The 19,035-nt window shown below is 38.4% G+C and overlaps 2 protein-coding genes across 3 annotated transcripts in view; one reads left to right on the top strand and one right to left on the bottom strand.

Annotated features, from left to right (window-relative positions):
* nbeab (neurobeachin b) overlaps positions 1-19,035 on the top strand; it is a 284,815-nt gene that overhangs the window by 194,202 nt on the left and 71,578 nt on the right. For both annotated transcript variants that reach the window (XM_084419403.1, XM_084419404.1), the window contains 2 exons: positions 9,543-9,689; positions 14,349-14,485. In XM_084419403.1, coding sequence (XP_084275529.1) covers positions 9,543-9,689; positions 14,349-14,485 — 284 coding nt within the window. The remainder of the gene's footprint in view (positions 1-9,542; positions 9,690-14,348; positions 14,486-19,035) is intronic.
* Positions 14,502-17,490, bottom strand: mab21l1 (mab-21-like 1). Its single transcript, XM_084419406.1, has one exon. The coding sequence runs from the start codon at positions 17,092-17,094 to the stop codon at positions 16,015-16,017; it is 1,080 nt and encodes a 359-aa protein (XP_084275532.1). The 5' UTR covers positions 17,095-17,490; the 3' UTR covers positions 14,502-16,014.

Raw genomic sequence — 19,035 nt, 5'->3', positions numbered from 1 at the left:
TTTTTTTTTTTTACGTTTCTGGCTTTTGCACTCAAACATTTTTCCTCATTGACCCGTTTGATCTTGCAGCGTTGCCCACCGCACGGCTGTCGATTTGGCTCTGTGTCTTGCAACAGAGGCTTTAAAAGAGAAATGGTTCAATACTATTAACCACTGCAGGCGCTTCTCCTCCAGGCATCAAATTGAAGATACGAGGGGGAGTTTATTAACCGAACAAGGGCAAATCTATTGATTCTCAAGTACAATGGGGCGACTTCTCTCCTGTGCTCAGAATAGTTACTGTAACTATTTCCATTACACTTGGGGAAACCTACAGGTAGTAGGGGCAAAGGCAAGTGAAATAGGCCCATTTATTTAAAACAATATACACAAGTGAACCCTTGATATTAGCTCATATATGTAGAGGCATATGGGAGTGGTTTTGCTACAATGTTGCTTATGGCCACCTGGGGTGCTAATGGATTGCACTTTAATGTAATGAAAATTATACTCTTTGATTATAGACATTACATCTAGATTTTGCCCTAAAAACCACATATTAACCAGTGATTTGATTACTTTTGCTGTACATATGTCATTTTAAAGTGTGTTCTGTGACTTGTTATGCAGTAATATTGTGTCTATCTACATGTCTGGCCTTTTGTGGCCAACTGTTTTGAGGCCATGTCAGATGGTCTGTGTGTCAGAGCCAGAACACACACATGCAAACTGGTACATACACATGCCAGCTGTTCCTTGACCTGCAGGTGGCCCCTGCTCATGTCACATTTTTTCCCCTCCAATTCATTTTGCCACCATATCTAAATTCACACTGTCTTTCAAACATATTACACAGCATATCGCATGCATTTCTTTTGAAGCTCACACCACTGCAGTATTCCTTTGGCCCGGCTCCCTTTTCTGCCTGTCCTCGGTAAGTTGTCAGTGCGTCTCGGTGGACCCGCGGTCTAGTGTCTGGGGCCGCTGTGATTGAGGACTTGTTGAGGTCCCCAGGCTTCTCCCAGTCTTTAATGAGTGGAATAATGCATAAGATTGTCATGTGAAAGGGATTGCCTGTAGTCAGATGTTGCCCCCACAATGCCATAGAGAGAGACTGAGGGAGAGCAAAGACAGGCTTATCTAGATGGGTTTTATGCAAAAGAAAGGACAATTTTCTTAAACCATCACAGTACTGATTTTATTTTATATAAATATGAGCTTATTAAAATTATTCATTTGAATAATGTGAATTTGATTATATTCATTTAGTCTAACAGCACTCATAAGAAGATCCCTTAAAGGTAGGGTAGGCAATTTTCGGAGAAGCTGGCAATAGCAAGTTAGCTTTGAAAGCATAAGATCCCACCCTCCCTCCAGAGCATCTACAGAGCCACGCCTCCTTCAAAACGCATGAATGTGTACAGCAGAGTCTGCAAAGCATCAAGAGTTGAGAGACGGCATTAAACTACCTCATGTCTCAAAGAACATAACATTACAATAATAATGAACATAAACCATTTAAAGAGCACTGACCTGTACCACTTGACTGCTGCAGATTCATTTCGGCGTTGATCGTGTTGCCATTGAAACGCATAAATATGAGACATGAACCGCTCCGAGTATAACGTCACGGGTTTCCATCTCTTCCAAAATTACAGTAGTTACTGTATGGTGTGAACGCAGCATAAGCTCGTTGTTTTGGTTCAGGAAGAACTGTGACAGATGGCTGCTGTTTCTGTTGCGGTGCTCGGTGACTGACGTCTGTCTAATTCTGCATTGCATGAAATGCACTGATGATGTGTGATGTCTGCGTGAGGAGGTGCGTGGAGGTATGGAAATACACACGTTGACAGGCAGGTAGGACATCGTACCATTGCATTCGGACCGAATGCAATGATTGGATGAAAATGTTATGATTCTATGCCATTCAAAGACGATATATATACATATAAATACATTTAGACTAGGGATGCACCGAATATTCGGCCACCGAAAATTTTCGGCCGAAAATGGCCCAAAAGTGCATTTTCGGTTTTCGGCCGAAATACTTTTATCACCGAAACAATACGGCCGAAATGTTGTGATGACGCAAACAGCAGATACCGCGACCTGCACGTGCTTGTCTGAAGCAACATATCTGCGGTGTGGACGTCAATATATCTGAGAGTGACCCACGGACAGCGATTTTCAAAACACAGACATCCCAAGTCTTCCGGAAGTTCCGGGAGTCTCCCGCGTATTGATAGCGGCTCCCTGATGCCCGCAAATTAGTTTAAATCTCCCGGAATCGCGAGCGAGCATGAGCGCGCATACGTAGCGCGCGCGGCAAAGAGAGGGAGTGAGAGACCTTGTGTGTGTGTGCAGAGCAGCTGTCATTTCTCAGAGGTGTGTGTGTGTTTACCTTAGCTGTTTATGATTTTTGCAACTCACGTGCATGAGCATATAGGTGCAGATATTATTATGGGCTATGGCAGTATTGACCTAAATGCAGTTTGTTTTTATGAGAGAACATTTCATTTTTAAACCTTTCTGCAGGCCAGTAGGCTTTTACATTATTATTTAATGTACACATGAGTGGGGTCTAGTTAAACATTTAATTTTATACTTTGCAATGTGCTAAATAAATATTTGCATAAAATTTTAATTGATTTATTCTTTGAAACTTTAATATTAATTTATGCAATTGCAATGCCTTGATTTTAGTAAAGTTATAGTCAAGTTATAGTTATAAAGTCATAGCCATAAATGCAATCGTACTAATAACTGGCATAATTTCTTTCGGTGTTTCGGTTTTCGGTTTTCGGCCTTGGTTTCCTCTTTTTCGGTTTTCGGTTTCGGTCAAGAATTTTCATTTCGGTGCATCCCTAATTTAGACCACTTAACTTACTGATTGCTATCAGGATGTGAAGAGACTTTCAACCAGCATAACAAAAAAAATTCTGGAACAAATCGCCTACTTTGTCTTTAACTGTAATGAAAGCTATTCATTTACATGTGTTACATGTAACACTGTGCATATGTGTGGTAAGACTGTATCGAATCGTTTGTAGAAAGTTTCTCTGTGTTTTGCTGAACTGGCAGTTACTGCTGCTTTTGTGACTAGGCGTATAGGTACGTTGAGTTAACGTAGGTGATTTAAATAAATAAACTGTTAAGAGCACATATAAGTTTCCATTATTTTTGCCAGAAACCAGAGATTGAAAAATGACTGCTCTCAAATGTCAGAACACTGGCAGTTGACAGCAGTCACTGCATATGGGGCTTGTTTTTATTCACAATGACATATTTTTATAGCGCTTGTCTATGTTAGAACGTACTCTGTGTTTTAGCAATATTTCAGATTTCCTCTTGTGCGAAATGACATGGGTGGACATGAAATATGTCTCGGGTTCATTCGAAAAATATTCTAACTACCCTAGAAACAACATCATTATATTTGATTCATGGTAATTTAATGTATTTTCTGTGGATGTAATACGATCTTCAATCACTGAAAATAGAAGAACAGGCTGAATTTAATGGGACCTCAAACGGCTGACCATGTTGTATAAGCATTTGATAAACTGTACTGCTCTGTGCCTCACTCCCAGGTACCTTTGCATATGTTTGTGGGAAACTTTGCTTTAAAACAGCTCAGTTTAGCCTATTAGACTTGGAATTGGGCAAGCATGAAATGGAAGTCAGGTTAATATTGATCCTGCTCTTTAACAGCCTGTTCTACCTTGGGGTGTCCTTGCAGTCTCATTTTCAGGTGAGCAGCTCTGCCTGACCCATTGAACCCCTTTGGACAGAGATCTTTATAGCTTGTTATAAGAGAAAGAGTAAAAGCGAGCCAGAGGAAAAGCGGAAGTAAGGGTATGTGATAATTCAATGCAAGTTAAGTTTAATCGACAACTCTTAATGTTAATTACCACAAAAAATAAATATCCACTTGTGCCTCTTTTGATTATGAAAAGCAAAACTGTAGGTTACAGTGAGAAGCGTAGAATGGAAGTGAATGAGGTTTGTAAATGGTAAAATACTCACTGTTTCAAGACGTAAACAATATGCATTTTAACTTGATTTTAGTGTGTGTTTTTTTTGTGTGTAGTTATACAATAATAATAATATTTCATACAACTATAATAATATAGAAAAATATTTTTTTTAGGATCCCTGCAGGTTCTTAAAAAGCCTTAAATTTAGTCTTAGCAAATTTAATGTCATAAAAGTCTTAAATATTATAAATGGTGTAAAAAAAAAATTTGAAGACGGGAAAACAGGAATCACGATACGACCTATATCTTAAAGCCTTAAGTCTTAAATTTAAAAACTCTGCAGGTAGCGTTTTTGTGTGTGTGTGTTAACAGATAATTATTATACCACAAATATGCCACTGTCGATTGACCTTATGTTGTACTGAACCTGTCATTTTCCTTTAATTAGCATGTGAAAGCCTAATTAAATTAGCCCAAATATTTAAATGCACAGGCGTTCTAAATTCTGTGCACACAGATTTCATGTGGGCCTCCTAATCAGCCATATGGGTATGTGTGATACAAAATGCTTCTCATATGAGTAAAACTATAACAAAAACTTTGCATGGGTCTCCGATTTCACTTCACGAAGTTGGGTTTCTTTTTTCAGAGCTGACTGCAGAATTCCAGGCGTTTGATCGACGAGCGCAGCAAGCCCACTTTGCCACATTGTTTGTGCGTGAATGCACTTATGGCACATGTGCAACATTTTGTTTGAGTTATTATATATCATTCAACTGCAGAGACATACATCTACATGTCCCACAATCCCTTTTTCCGTGACCGTACATTGTGTATTTTTACAAAATACACAATGCCTCTCATCTGTCAATCCCAGAATGGAAATATAGGTGTATATATTTTTTTTCTCCTCAAATTTTTTGGATCATTTTTTCATGGCTACAAGTGGGCATGACTCAAGTGGGGCAATAAAAGAGCAAAGCCAATACCTCACAGCTCCAGCCATACATAAAACATAGTCTGAGCAACAAATGAAGGCCTATTTGAAGCCTTTTAGTTGGGCTGAAAAAATTGTACCGTAAAACTATCAAGCACTTAAATATTTCCAACTTGAGAGCTTCTCTCACAAACTGTAAAATTCCTTTTGCCACAAGCTATGCGCAAGTGTTTTCCTTTGATGTGACTTTTGAAAGAAAAGAGGCAAGTAAAGAAATCAATGTGTTGAAGAAGTCACATAGTGATGGAATGACAGAATTGAATTGCAAAGTAGAGTCCTTTTTTTTTCATTCCTTTTTCGAAGCCTTCAAAACCCCAAGCTACTCACTTCTTGGCGTTTATCAAGTAACAGTTTTCCGCCAATGAAGGATCTATTTCGAGCCCACTTCAAATGTTTGGTTTTCATCATATCATGCTAGTCATTGGATATAAGTTCAGAGCTACGTCTACTTCAGCGCATTTTGATTTGTTTGTTATTCTACACATATGTCAGTCAGTCAATGACAATTCCCCGTCCCCCAGCTGTATGGATCAGATCCAAGCTTTTAGCGAAGAACATCATTCAAGTCCCACAACGACTGGCAGGCCAGCCATCACCTGGTCTTTCTCAACCCTGCTGCGTCATGCCAAATTTGTGCCCTGGGTAACATAAACCCTCTGATGGCAGAGCGGGTAAGCCGTGCTGGGCTTGAATAGCCTCACTGTTGGCCGTGATGGCTCACAGGAGTCCAGTGAGCGAGCTTCAGGGGTGCCGATAAACGAGGTGGTTGACAATACAAGCGAGGGGTTCTTTTGAGTCACTGGGGAGGTCTGAGTTGTAGCGATCTCGAGTTCCCATCAAGTCTCATTCCTAAGACTGACAAATGATCGTCTATGTTACTAGAGAGCTCTTATATGTGACCATGCAGGCTTTCTATCAAAGGCTTGCCATTCAAGAGAAAAAACAGGAAGCTTCTGTACCGGTGTCATTGCTCAAAATAGCAACATGCATCACTTTATTCCAGAACCTAGTGAGCTGCTTTCGTAAGCAGCATTCATGGCACTCCCGACCAAAAGGTAGGAACATAATTATACAGTAGCTTCCTAAAGCTTCCCATAGTTCCTAAGGTAAATTGACTTTTTGTGGCAGCACTGCACGTATTCTTCATACAGAATACACTATAGTGTTCGGTGAAAAAAAGAGAGAAATCATTTTACCCCAAATTATTGTGTTCTACATATGGTTATGTTTTTTTTTAGAGTACCACAGTTGTTGTATGAGTTGTTACCTATGTAGAGTGCACAATAAAGTTGGATAAGGTTCAATGTAAATGCGAAACAAATGATGAAAGAAATAGCTCTTCCAAAAATTTGAATTCTGTCACCCACAACCTGAACAACCTGTATGACTTTCTTGCTGACCGCAGAAGATATTTTGAAGAATGTTTCAACTTAGTTGAAAGTCAATGGGGTCCAATGTTGTTTTTGAACCTCACTGACTTTGAAACATGGATGTGAGTGAATGATGATTTTTATTTTGGGGTCTCCTGTCAGCTACTGTAGTCAGGTATCTGCAAGATGGAGGAGAAATGAGAATTATCTGTGGAGATGAATGACATGTAATTGTAAACCCTTATATAATGTTTGTGCTGCTGGCATAGATAGATGACAATAAAGAGCATACGTTGATTAACGTCAATCTTTAATGTGATGCGTTACGCAGTGGTGCAATTAATATACAACATTTTTCCCACCAGAATGTTCATTATTAGTGACCTAAAACTGATTCAGTGTCAACATGCAATGATATATTAGCGCCAATGGGGCTACCAGAACTAGAAACTTCTACAAGTTATCAACAAATGACGAAATGCATTGACCAGGTCTGCTGGGACTTTATGTATGTACAGATTTAGTTTGTTTTCCTTTTTTGGCCTTGTTTTTGTGTAAAACATCCTAAAGCTAAATATATTTTTTTTTTACTCCCAAACTCTCTCCATTTGCCCAGGATAATTTTCTTGTCAAAACCCGCCTGGTTTATTTTGTCTGCGTTCCACTGAGGTCCTAAGCTTTATCTTGCCAGTCAAGACTGAAGCTCAGCCCCATCAGCTCTCCCTGCTTTAATGCAGGCGTAATGACGGTTTACAGAATTACGGTCTTAAGTTTCCCTCCGTCTGCTTTGATCCATGACCGCTCGCTGGCTCTGTGCCTCTAAATGTTACACGCTCCCTATTTCCGAAAAGCGGTCCCACTTCTTCCTTGGCTCTGATGAAAGCTCTTGAGATATGAGACTGAGCAGGAAGCCCGCTGTATTATTTTTTTCCTCTCTCTCCTTCTCTTTTTCTTTCTTCATCTGCGTAGTGGTGTTGACAACATTCGAACGTGACCGCTTTGAGACAAGGTACATGAACCCCACGGGAGTGAAGGGAACATTTTAAACACTGCACTGAAAAGAAACATGTCAAAAGAGTGTCAGCCACTTTCTATTTCTGATAAGCGTTTCTTATTTCCTTTTTTTCCCCACAGAATCTCTCTGTTCTAGAGTCTCAGGCAAATCTGACCTTATACAAGACAAATCCAGTGTGCAGTGATGTGTGTCAGGCCTGACTGCTATTTTTCTTTCTTTTCTTCAGTAATTAAAGCTGATGAATGAATCTTATTTTGTTCGATACAAAAGTGGTTACACACTTTTTGCATTATTTTTCTTTTTGATAAGGCTGCGTGATGAGCTTTGGTGGTGTCTGCAGTCGCTTAATTGTACTGTCTGTTCAATCTCATTCTTGTCTGGATATAGAGAGCAGATTGCATTATGCCTAATGGGCCTCGAAGTGTATAACGGTCTGCACGTGCTTTATCGTGAGTCTCTTTAAGGGAGAATTAAAGTGTCTTAAGGTTCCGATATACTTCAAGTGAAATCGAAGAACAACTGGTATGACGTCATTTCGAACAATTCAGGCCAAAACTAAGTTCGTTTCAGGAGTTCGAAATGGCTTTCCAAAGTGAACTTTCCGGAAAAGTTCGCTCCAGCTGTTAAACACCTTCATACTACCATTGGTTCGTGGCGATTATGTAATAGGTAGGTGTGGTCTGAGGTTCCGCCTTTATTGATGTGGAAATCTTAGGCAGAGGCTTTATACACTAACTCTGCCCTCTGACGTCTGGTTGGGCCAGACAAAATTGACGCTGTTATCAACAGTAGCAATAGTGTAGTGGTAAGGCACGTGGTGGAAAGTTTTGACGAAAATCGTCCCGTGTTCGAATCCAGCTTTTGCCGAACTCGCTCTACTACCTTTTCCCATCACATATCAGGTCAGAAAGGCATTTATTTTCAATAAAAATTAAGAAAATATTCAAAAAGTGGAAATAAGTGTGTTTAATAATAAAGTGTTTAGGGTCAGAGGTAGGTGTACCTATGGTATACCTAATAGGTGGCTATTGTGCCAATAAGGCGGCATCTATTTAATATTTTTTATAAATATAATAATTTACACTCTGTGTTATTATTGCATACCGTGTAATGTACAACTATACTGAGGTGCAATTAGTATCTGCCACTATTTTTAAGCGTAAATAGCATCTAACTACTATTTACACTTATTGCAAAGAAAATACTACTATTTTTACATAGTGTAAATAGAATTTAGCGCTATTTGCACAGTGTTAATAGCCGCTGCCGATATCGTATCGTTAATTTCTTCTGTTCAGTCCGTCGAGGTCGAACATCTACGAGTAAAAACATGAACACACTTCTTTTTGCCCCTAAGCAAAGAACGAAAATGAACTTCGCCTTGAGTATAACGGAGCCTTTAAATGGAAGTTGCATTTGGCTTTTTTTATCACTATTCTGATGCATATTTGAGTAAAATGGCTTCTCGAACAAGAAATAATGTAGGGCGAGACTTGAATTTGTCCACTGGGGATTGATTGGATCGACGGATCATTGTGGTTTGCTATTGGTCGATCTCATGTGAGTGACAGGTTGTCCCGCCCTCGCGCCAGTAAACACGTCATCAGAGTTAAGAGACGTCACTGCAAGAGGGAGGGGAAGTTATTTTGATTAAAGATTACGAGGGCGCATGACTAAAAAAAAAAGATGTGCATGGATAAATCATTTATAATAAATACTGCAAAATTACATGAAAAATAAGAATAGTCAATTTTGCTTTTATGGTGACTTTAAACTGCGTCTATAAAACAATAGAGTGAAACGTGAAGGTTTACCTGTGTTTCCAGATTTTGAACTAAAAAGTGTTACGCAATTTGACATCATTGCAGATACTCATGCCAGATATAATTTGTTCCTATAGCAAAATCTGCAGTATTTGTCTTATTATTCTGAAAATTCAAGACGTCCCAGATATAATGCGTTAAAAATAAAGCACCAAGTTGCTACATAATCTATTCATCCATTGTGGCTTATTGATTTTCTGTGCTCTCAAATATCTCTAAGATTCATTAAGAGACACAAGGAGCTTGCCAAGAATGCACACGATATGTTTTTTTAAACACACCTATAATCTACATATATAGACAGTACATGTGTAATTTTTAGGTATTGTGATTCTCAAATGTGCTTAAGTACAGATATTGTCTGCTATTGTGTCCTTGCAGACCCTGAGGAAGACGAGGCACTGAGAGGGAGGAAGGGCTTCCGAGGCCAGACGGTGGTCAGCCAGAGCCCCGAGACAGAGCTGATGCTCGAGGCGGACGATGACGCTGTCAGTCTACTACAGGAGAAAGAAGTGGACAACTTGGCAGGTGAGTGGGTCTATCTAGTGCAATCATGACTGTTTTTAAGTGAAGTCATACTTCAGCTCCTTGACATGGCACTTTCCTTCAGTCCTTCAATTAAAGGTTCTATGTGTCACATGGGTTTGGATTCATCATTAAATAATAATAAAAAGCATTTTAAACACTATTTGTTATATTAGTGAGACTACGTAGCTGTAGGTTTAGCCTACCTGTACAGAGAGGTCCTGCCGTGAGCACTTCATCTATAATGTCTGAATTAATTCCACATTTGGTAGCATGTATTTATTTATATATAGCTTAAGCGTGGCATTTTGGCAGAATGACAGAATTCGACACAGAACAGATATATAAATATATCTTACTTGTCAATCTAGATGCAGACCAGTGTAGTTAGTGTGGTTACTTTGCTTTAGGACTGTGTTTATGTTTTTCTGGCAGTGTGTAGGGTTAAGTATTGCTCTGGACAGTGTTACTTTTTTATGCTGAATGTTTATTTATTTATGTTTTAAAGACTATAGTATAACATTATTTTAAATATGCCTTTCTCTTCTTTCTTTTTTTCTTCTTCTCACAGCAAGTTTCGGTCCCCGGGTTTTTATTTCCAGAGGCAGGTTTGGCTATTTGAAGAGAGATTAACCCTTCAAAAACCAATAATACTACTTTTAACAAACTTTTACTACTTTTGGAATTAAATCAAATATGAATCTAACTAACGATCAGGAGTTAAGCGAGATCAGTATAGATGAGTTAATTTTGTATAGCTACAACCTGAATACATTTCCAAAAATTTCAACTGCTATTATTGGCAGTTATCAAATCAAACATTATGATTAATCTTTGAAAGATCATGAATCTGATGATTTTTCCTTCATAACTAAAATGGTCTCTTTTTTAAAGTAGACTCAGTTAATAAAAAAGAAATCACTTAAATTTCCATTATGCTGCAATATGATAACAGAATTACTACTGACTGGTTGTCCTCTCAGTATTAGTTGTACTACGCTAACATAGTCAATTTGTATCAGCTCTATGTCGGAAGATGTTAGTTGTGATATATGTATTCTGAATGTGCAACAGACATGTTATTAATAATACCCAGAATAATCAATGCCTCGACTCGCTCTGCAGACCTTCATTAGTCAATGAAGGTTAAAAATGAGCGGTGAGATATTTATGCGCCTGTAGAAATAAGCCAATGCTCTAATTTATCTATTTTTGTATTATTTATGTTCTTACCTATCTGAAGTGTTCTATGTAATGCTCAGTCCTCTATGCATAGCTGATTTTGTATATTAAAGCTCCTACCCAGCACACAACCTGTCAAAACTCATCCACACTATCTGTGCAGTTCTGTGGGCCTTTCTATAGTAATCTACTTTGTTTTTGACTCTGCAAGATTACATTATTAGATCTAAATTAGGATTGCCTCAATTACCTCTAATATTTTCCCACTGATGTCAGCCAATTCGCCTTAAAGGAATGCAGACTGATGTGTTACTGCTGTTCTTTTTCTTCCATCTATGTTCAAAGTAATTCGACTGGAATGCTATCAATCATAGATCCTGGCGCAGCTTATAAATTCCTAATATTTTAAATAAGCACCATCATAATAACTAATATAAATGCACTGATTGTGTATTTCCAGCACCTAATTATTATTTTTTTTTTATGTTGCAGTACTTTTCAGTACTGATTATTTTAAAGGCAACTTTTAGTTAATATATGAAAAAAATCAGCATAAACATTTAATATTGTTCAACTTCAAGTAGGCTTTTCATCAATGAAAATGCTCTTATTGCTTGTATTTATTATTATGACTCATGGCAGTAGGTTTATGATGTGACCCAGTGATAATAATTTTATCTGCTCAACATATAGTTTAAAAAACGTATATTTATGCATGTTGTCTATATTGGGTGTTTTGTTTTAGTTCTGTTATGTGAATTGTGTATCTTCACCACAAGGGGAGCTGTGCTATCTGTGCCAGCATGCAGTGTGTGTGCGCTGTTTCTATTTTGAGTAGGCCTACACGCTATTGCTAGTGCTAATGAGATCAGTGTAAACAACAGGCCAATCAACAACAGCCTTCTCACAGCCAATGGGAGGGGCTCTGTTTGCCTGCAGCCAATCAGAGTACAGGAGCTGTCATGACTGTATTTACACACAACACTAATCAGAATAGGTGTGATGTGAGAGAGATATGGTACCGTTTTCTTTTTCTTTTTTTCACATACTCTGTTTCTCATACTTATTCACATTGCCTTTCACACCAAATTGTACATTTTAATTAAATGTATGAAGCTGTTTTTTAAATAATTAAAATTGTTAAATAAATAATTATTATATATTTTATTAAAATTAGATTATAATTGTGATTCATACATTTTACAAGTTAAATGTGTAGATTTTTTTTTTTTGACCCATAATAGATCTCATGTTCTGTACCAGTTAATGTTTAATATCTACGTTGAACTCTGATCAAACGAATATTTTTGTTCCCATTTTTATATTCATATTAGGCCCCTATAGAAGTGACAGAGAGATAGAGAAAACAATCATGTTTTCCCAGCAAGCCTTTGTCTCGCCACAGTGACATCACAGTCGATAGCGCGAGGCAGCCTGTTTAGCAGCTGACGTCAGGACACAGCGCGCGCGGCCCGGCCTCATGCAGCTCAGATTTGCTGAGTACAACTGCACCTGTTTCATTCCAACATGATAATCTGATAATCCTCACTAGTAGGCTACTCTCAAATCAACACTACATCACTACAAATTCACCGTAGGCTTCACAGGGAAAATTACAAATGATTTAACAAATATTAGCTATTATTATTATTATTATTTGGGTGCGTAGTAGGCCTATAGTATAGGCTAGTATAGTATAGTATAGTATAGTAGGCAGGTCTATATGATAGTGCTATAAAATTGGGCTTTGTAAGAAACATGGGCCTAAATGTTGTTCATGTGGATTTTCAACAATCGAGAAACGGTCCAAGCGCGCAGAGGAGATCACATGTGAAACCTGATCGCTCTGATTCTGTAATTCGAAAGTTTTTGCTTCATCCCCATTTTTTTTAAAAGGTCCCGGGAGGCTTTAGATCTAAACCCCTCTGCCCATTGGATTAATGCTGTATTGTGTCTGGATTCACAAGTGTCCCCAGTAGCCTCTTTTTCTATTAAACGTGTTAGAGGGACTTGATTCGGATTAAATGGACACATGAACCGACAATAGCTTTTCAAATAATTTGCAATCACAAAGAAAAAAAAAATAATAATTATTATTTGTTCAACATAATTTATCTATCCTATTTTCTATTTTCGAGTTTTCGAGTTGGTATAGCCTATTAATAGATGTTGAGTTGGACCTGTGGTTTCAACCAGGAATTAATTGGCACTAAAAACCTTCCCACAAAGCAGTATTTATTTTTTCATTTAGGTAAAAAAACCATACAAAAGACTTTTCGCTTATTTATTTTTAGTCAGTATGCTTTTGCTTTAAAGTCCGGTTGTGCTGTATAAGCTACTTGTTTTCATTCATTTCAAACTGTAACATTTGGGAAGTGAAATGGCGAATGTTCTCGCTGGTACAAACGCAGGCAGAGTGGCTTGGGTTTCTACGAGCGGTCAGGGAGAGCAGTGAAGGAGAGCTTTGGGAATTGAAACCCAAATCCACTTGTAATCTTGCAACAGTATCGAGCATAATTGGCCGAGGAGAGCAGATTAAGATTGATGAGACGTTAAAGTGGCTCTTTGGAGTTCAGGGGATCGATAAATATCCCAATTTCAAGAGCCTCTCCTCACATCCAGGACAGATCCGTGGGCTGCTACAACTAGCCTAATAAAAGACAGAGGACTGGTCAAAGAGAAAAATAAAGAGCGAGCGCGCGCACACACACACACACACACACACTTGGGATTAGATCATAGTCATCTGACCGGGATCACAACATCTGTAAATATTTTAATAATGTTTGTAAGGTCAATTTTACAGGTTTCATATAATCAAGATGGAATCACAACGACTGATTCGATTAGGAAGCGCGTAAATGCGTATCACATTTGTTTTGTCGCAAAATAACGAAGGAAAGTGACTGTGAAATGATTGCTGTTGGGTCTCATGAGAACGCTCACCTATTAAAATATTCGCATTTATTTCTTGATATAATGCCATATGACCAATCCCTCAATTCGGAAGTCTAATCGTGTAAATTGCTGCAACGATTCTCTTCAACAATTCAAATGTAGGATATTTTCCCATTTTTTTTCCTGTTTCATTTTCATGCGTATAGTGTAAACTCTGCACCATATTTATCTTGTAATTAGGCTATTAATAAAACAATTATTTTTGGTGTATATCGAGATTATTTTGAATAGCCTATAGGCCCGATCTTTTTTTTTTTTTCGCACGACATGCATGATGAAGATCGATAGACCTCGTCAAAGTCTACAAAACCTTATTCGAAAAGGTAGGAATGGGAAAAAAAAAGATTGCAAACTCATTCTGAAGAGATGACACAAATTGTTTAGAATACGTGTATGGTCGTGCAGCCATAATCAGTTACTAACTTGCATTAGGCCTGCGTATCGCTTGTTGATGACTGACTGGCGATACATATCCTGGGTAATTTCCCCTGTGAAAAATTAAAATATATCTCCTTGTTATAGGCCCTGTTGTCTTGAGCACCCCGGCCCAGCTTATTGCCCCGGCCACTGAAGCCCGTGGGACTCTCTCTATCACAACCACGGAAATCTATTTTGAAGTGGACGAAGAGGACCCAGCCTTCAGACGCATTGATGGCAAAGTAGGTTGAATTTCTATTGCGCATTTGTAACTGTGCACAAATACCAAGCAGAATTGCACTCCTAATGACATGGAACAAAATCAAATACTAGAAAGTGTTTAATTATTTCAGCACTTTATAAAAACCGTCAATTCAATAACGTTAAAAATATAGACATGTCTTTCTGAATCGAGGCCCATGCCTTGAATGTCCCTTTTTTGTGTGTTGTTTTTTTTTTCTAGACGTGCCTGGTAAAATGTCATTTAAAGTGATAGTTCATGTACAACAGCCTATGTAAAATTAACCAAGACTTATGCATTTAAAACTCATAATTGCGCGAATCGGCAATCTTCAGTTTTGTCATGAATAACATTGAGTGAAAGAAATATAATCTAACACATTTTAGGTTGAAAAATAAAAAACAATTTGAACATTTCTAAATGAAGGGGTGCAATTCAGATGTGCAGAACTGTCATGAGAGAATTATATCGTTAAGCCACACATTTCTGACCTGTCTGTGCAATCCATATTTCAGTTAATCTGTGTCCTTCTCTCAACAGCCACTGTTCACATGAAGACATTTTCTTATTTTCCTGTTTTGTGTATTCCGCTTTTTTTGTTGTTGTTGTAAAAATCAGGCTACATCGTGTAGCCTAATTTTCACGCCGAAGAGACTTAAAAATCCCCCCAAAAATCGTGCCTATATTACACTGCAATATTTATGTAGCATGTAGTCATTGTTTGGACACAAATATTAATTTGCTTTTATTAAATCTTTAAATAAACTCAGAGACAGATATATAAAAAAAAAAATCAAAAAAAAAAATCTAATCACAAAATGTTATATTCCAGTGTATTTCAAGTGCATTATTTTCAGGTATATATTTTTTTTCATATATATATTCTCAATTTCAGCCTTTTATCATGTAAGCAAGGTACAAACAAAAATGGTCGAATATACTTTAAATAAGAATTCAAGTATGCGAATGGAATGTTTCAGAAATAGTACCATCAAAATGTAAACTTTAGAAATTTGCCATTGACAATAGATTAAATTGTGGATGCATGTTTTTCTTCTTTCTCTCTTCAGAAATAATCCAGGCGAATGTTAAAACATGTGAAATTATACTTCTATTAACGTGTCACAGAACAACAATCACAACTGCAGACCACCGGATTCACAATCTACAAATGTGTCTATTTACAGTATAAAATGTACAGGTTCTCTGTCACGTACAGCTTTGTTTCGAAAGCTTTTAGGTAAAATGTGTTGTTGGGCAGGGTTCGTAAAAAGAAAAGAAAGAAACAGTAATACTGACAGGTAACTATATTCATTTTGATTGTTGATACAATTCGCTCCCTCCTTATGACACATTCGTGTCATGTGAAGTATTTTTAAACGGAGCTCTCTAAAATATTTTTTTTTTTTTACAACAGAAACAACAGTGACCATTTTGTGGAAGAGTTCCTGATTAGCGTCTAGGCCTCAGAACTTTGATCAGTCAGGCCTTCTATTCATAAACATGCCGTTTATTTTTTTTATTTTTACCTCAGAGTTTCTCCAGGCTTTTAGGGTTGGTTAGAATTTCTCTAGCCAGTCGCCAAGTCTGTTTGGCAGCGTTTTCAAGGCCCGAATGTGGCTTCCCTTGGAAAAGGTCTAGGTTTGGCAGAAAATAATGGGGGCATCTCCTGCACTGCAAACACGAAATGAGCTGCAATAAAATCCCGTTCAGTCGATCCCCGAGGCAGTTCTCGTCCCAGTCCGACTCGCGCGGGTGTTTCTCGCACTCGTAAGACACAAGAGTTTTCATGTGGTAGTTGTTGAGAGGCTGCCCGGGTAGCTCAAGGTGCCGGTCGCGCAGCGTCTTGAGCAGCGACAGGCATTTCTTCCTGCACCCTCCCAGGAGCAGTCGGTTCTCCGCTTCGGCGAACTGCAACACCCAGGCATCACTCTCCGCCGAGCTCTGCTTCCCGTTCAACGAGTAACACTCCTTCGATAAGAGATTGAACCCCTCGGCTTTGACTTCTGCCACCCTGTTCGGGCCAGGCCACGGGATGTGCGGCAGCGGCCAGTGGGCAGCGCTTCGCGGCCAGATGCCGGTGCACTTGAACGCGGGGGTGATCTGAACCACATATCTGTCTCTGATGCGTAATTTCACCTCGCTGGTGTCCGCGACCATTTTAACCACGTCCCTATAGCTGCACTTATCCACCGCCTGCGCCACGAGCGTCTGGAACCTGGAGCGGATCTTGCGCGCGGACAGGTATCCCGAAGCCGTGATGAACTCGACCCAGAGGGACATGCTTCTCTTCCGCCCGTCGCTTAGCTTGAGCACGGCGCAGCCCGGCAGAGAGCCGTCGTCCACGAAGTTGAAGACCCCCATCTGGTTCAGATAGAGGACCACCTCGAATTCAGTAGGGGAGATGACCTCGAGCCCCTCGAAACGGTTATCCATTTCGTTTAAGGAGCTGATAAAGCGGGGCTCCTGGACCTCCACCTCCTTCAGGACATCCGAGACCACCTTGCACACCTCCCGGATGGTCTTGGAGATAGCCGCTTTCCGAGACTGGCATTTCTCGTTGTAGTATTTATTGAGATGATACACCAGCTTGGCCTGGGCGGCGATCATATTTGGACAGAGATCCGGGTTGTACACCGGAGTCTCGCAGTAACCCGAGGGATCCAACGCGGCTGTTTGTACAGGAGCCAATTTTAGAGAAGAAGTAGACTATTTAGAGGGAAAAAGGGATTTTCAAATAAATAAAAAAATACCTTTTTTTTTTTTTATTTGTGCGTGGAGCACATGCACAAAGTCTGCCAGTTAAATCATCAGCTTCTGTTTTCAATTGCGACCAAAAAAAAAGTCAAACCCCTTGGTCTTATTCAGCAATTAAAAGTCCATACGCACGGATCAGTAGTTCAGCAAACCTCTTGAATCCACTTGCGGTGTCTTTTCTCTGTTTGAAATAGAGGTTGGAAAGTGCAGGGTGCTCTTAAGTGTGTGTCCAAGCGTTGTTGGTTTGTTTAAGACTCCGAACTCACTCCTGTGAAATTATAAAGGGAGGGTTTGAGAGGAGCTCGTCCAATCACGGCCCGAGTCGTCACTGCCTTCAGTTTATTGACGACAAATTAATCCTCCGCTTTTATACACAACCAAATCGTCTGGTGGAAACACACCTACACGTTGGAGGAAGAAGATACAGGTTTATTCGTGATATATGGATTTTCCTGCTCTTCTTGTTAGATAGCCTACAGACTACGTCTATTAGTCCGTTATTATTTATTTTTCTACCAGAAATCCTGTAATTTCATATTTCTGTTAATAGGATATTTCGGCTGTATCACTCATTTTGAGTTTCAATTTTCATTATCTCGATTAGCCTACAATTTGTCGAAAATTTTGATTTGTTAGTTGTTTTCAATTTTCACTGAAGAGATGCGTGTAGTTAGACAAAGTTTTTAATTGATCTGTTAATTCGATTTTTCTTTTGGTGTTGCAGTATTGTTTCACATGATTTGAAGTGTTTAAATGACTACATTTACATTGATACAATGCGTTATATCTCTCTCTTTATATTGCATGTTATTTAAAATTCGTTTTGAATAGCCTAATAGAAATATTATTTTTAATATGTTGCTGTGTAGGCTACATGTGGTAATGGCGATGATGGTTAAACGATTACGCGTCTCGGTACCAAACGCCGGAATCTTTTGTTTTATTTTAAACACTTCGAACATTAATCCGTAGCCTATTGTTTATTTTCCAAAACAGCAAATAGAGCATTAGGTGCATTTATAGTCGTGGTGTCGCCTTACTTGCTTAGTGTAAAATATAAAAACGATTAGGTTTAGTTTTTTTGTGAAGTTCATTGTAGATGACATGAAGATAAAGGCCTTTATAAGGGCTTAAATAACATTTCGTTAATGTGTTCTCCTTAACATAGCACATTTAAAAGTCTCGCATTTGTGTATAATTAGTTATTTTAATTTCACTTGATTATAAAAAAAAAAAGTAGCCTATTGTTTAAAGTTGAGCTTTTTTTGCTTTAAGCATTCCGCAGTGGTGTAGAAATGTAGTAAGAAATGTAGCGTCTTTTTGATCTTTTTAATTCGTCTTTCATGACAGTTCTTTAATCATTTTAATTAAAAGTAGTTCTGTATTTCTTCCAGGGACAGAAAAATAGAAGCCTGACCTGAACGTCTTTTTATTATTGTTTTAAAATAGGCTATAGTGTCGTAGCTTATAGCCTACTTTTTTTCGTTTCTAATTCAGTCAAATCAGTAGTCACGGTTCGTTTTAATTAAATCTTTTTGGATCGTTATAGGTTATTAAAACCTCAAGCTTTTATATAACGTGCACGTATTTTCTTCATTTTAACCTTTTATTCCCTTTTTTTTTTTTTTTTTGGCTCTGCAGATTAAACGTTCAATAATTGAATTGTACAAACGACAGGAAATATTTTAACGATATGAGATAAACTTTTGTGTGTGTGACTAGATATTTTCTAGATAGGCTATCGTGGTTGCGTGTGATTTAAGTTGTGTAGCCTAATATTGCGCGAAATACTCA

This window comes from Rutilus rutilus (genome assembly GCF_951802725.1).
Source record: "Rutilus rutilus genome assembly, chromosome: 9".
Lineage (NCBI taxonomy): Eukaryota > Metazoa > Chordata > Actinopteri > Cypriniformes > Leuciscidae > Rutilus > Rutilus rutilus.
Note: the sequence above shows the minus strand (reverse complement) of the source record. Positions and strands in the feature narration are given on the sequence as shown.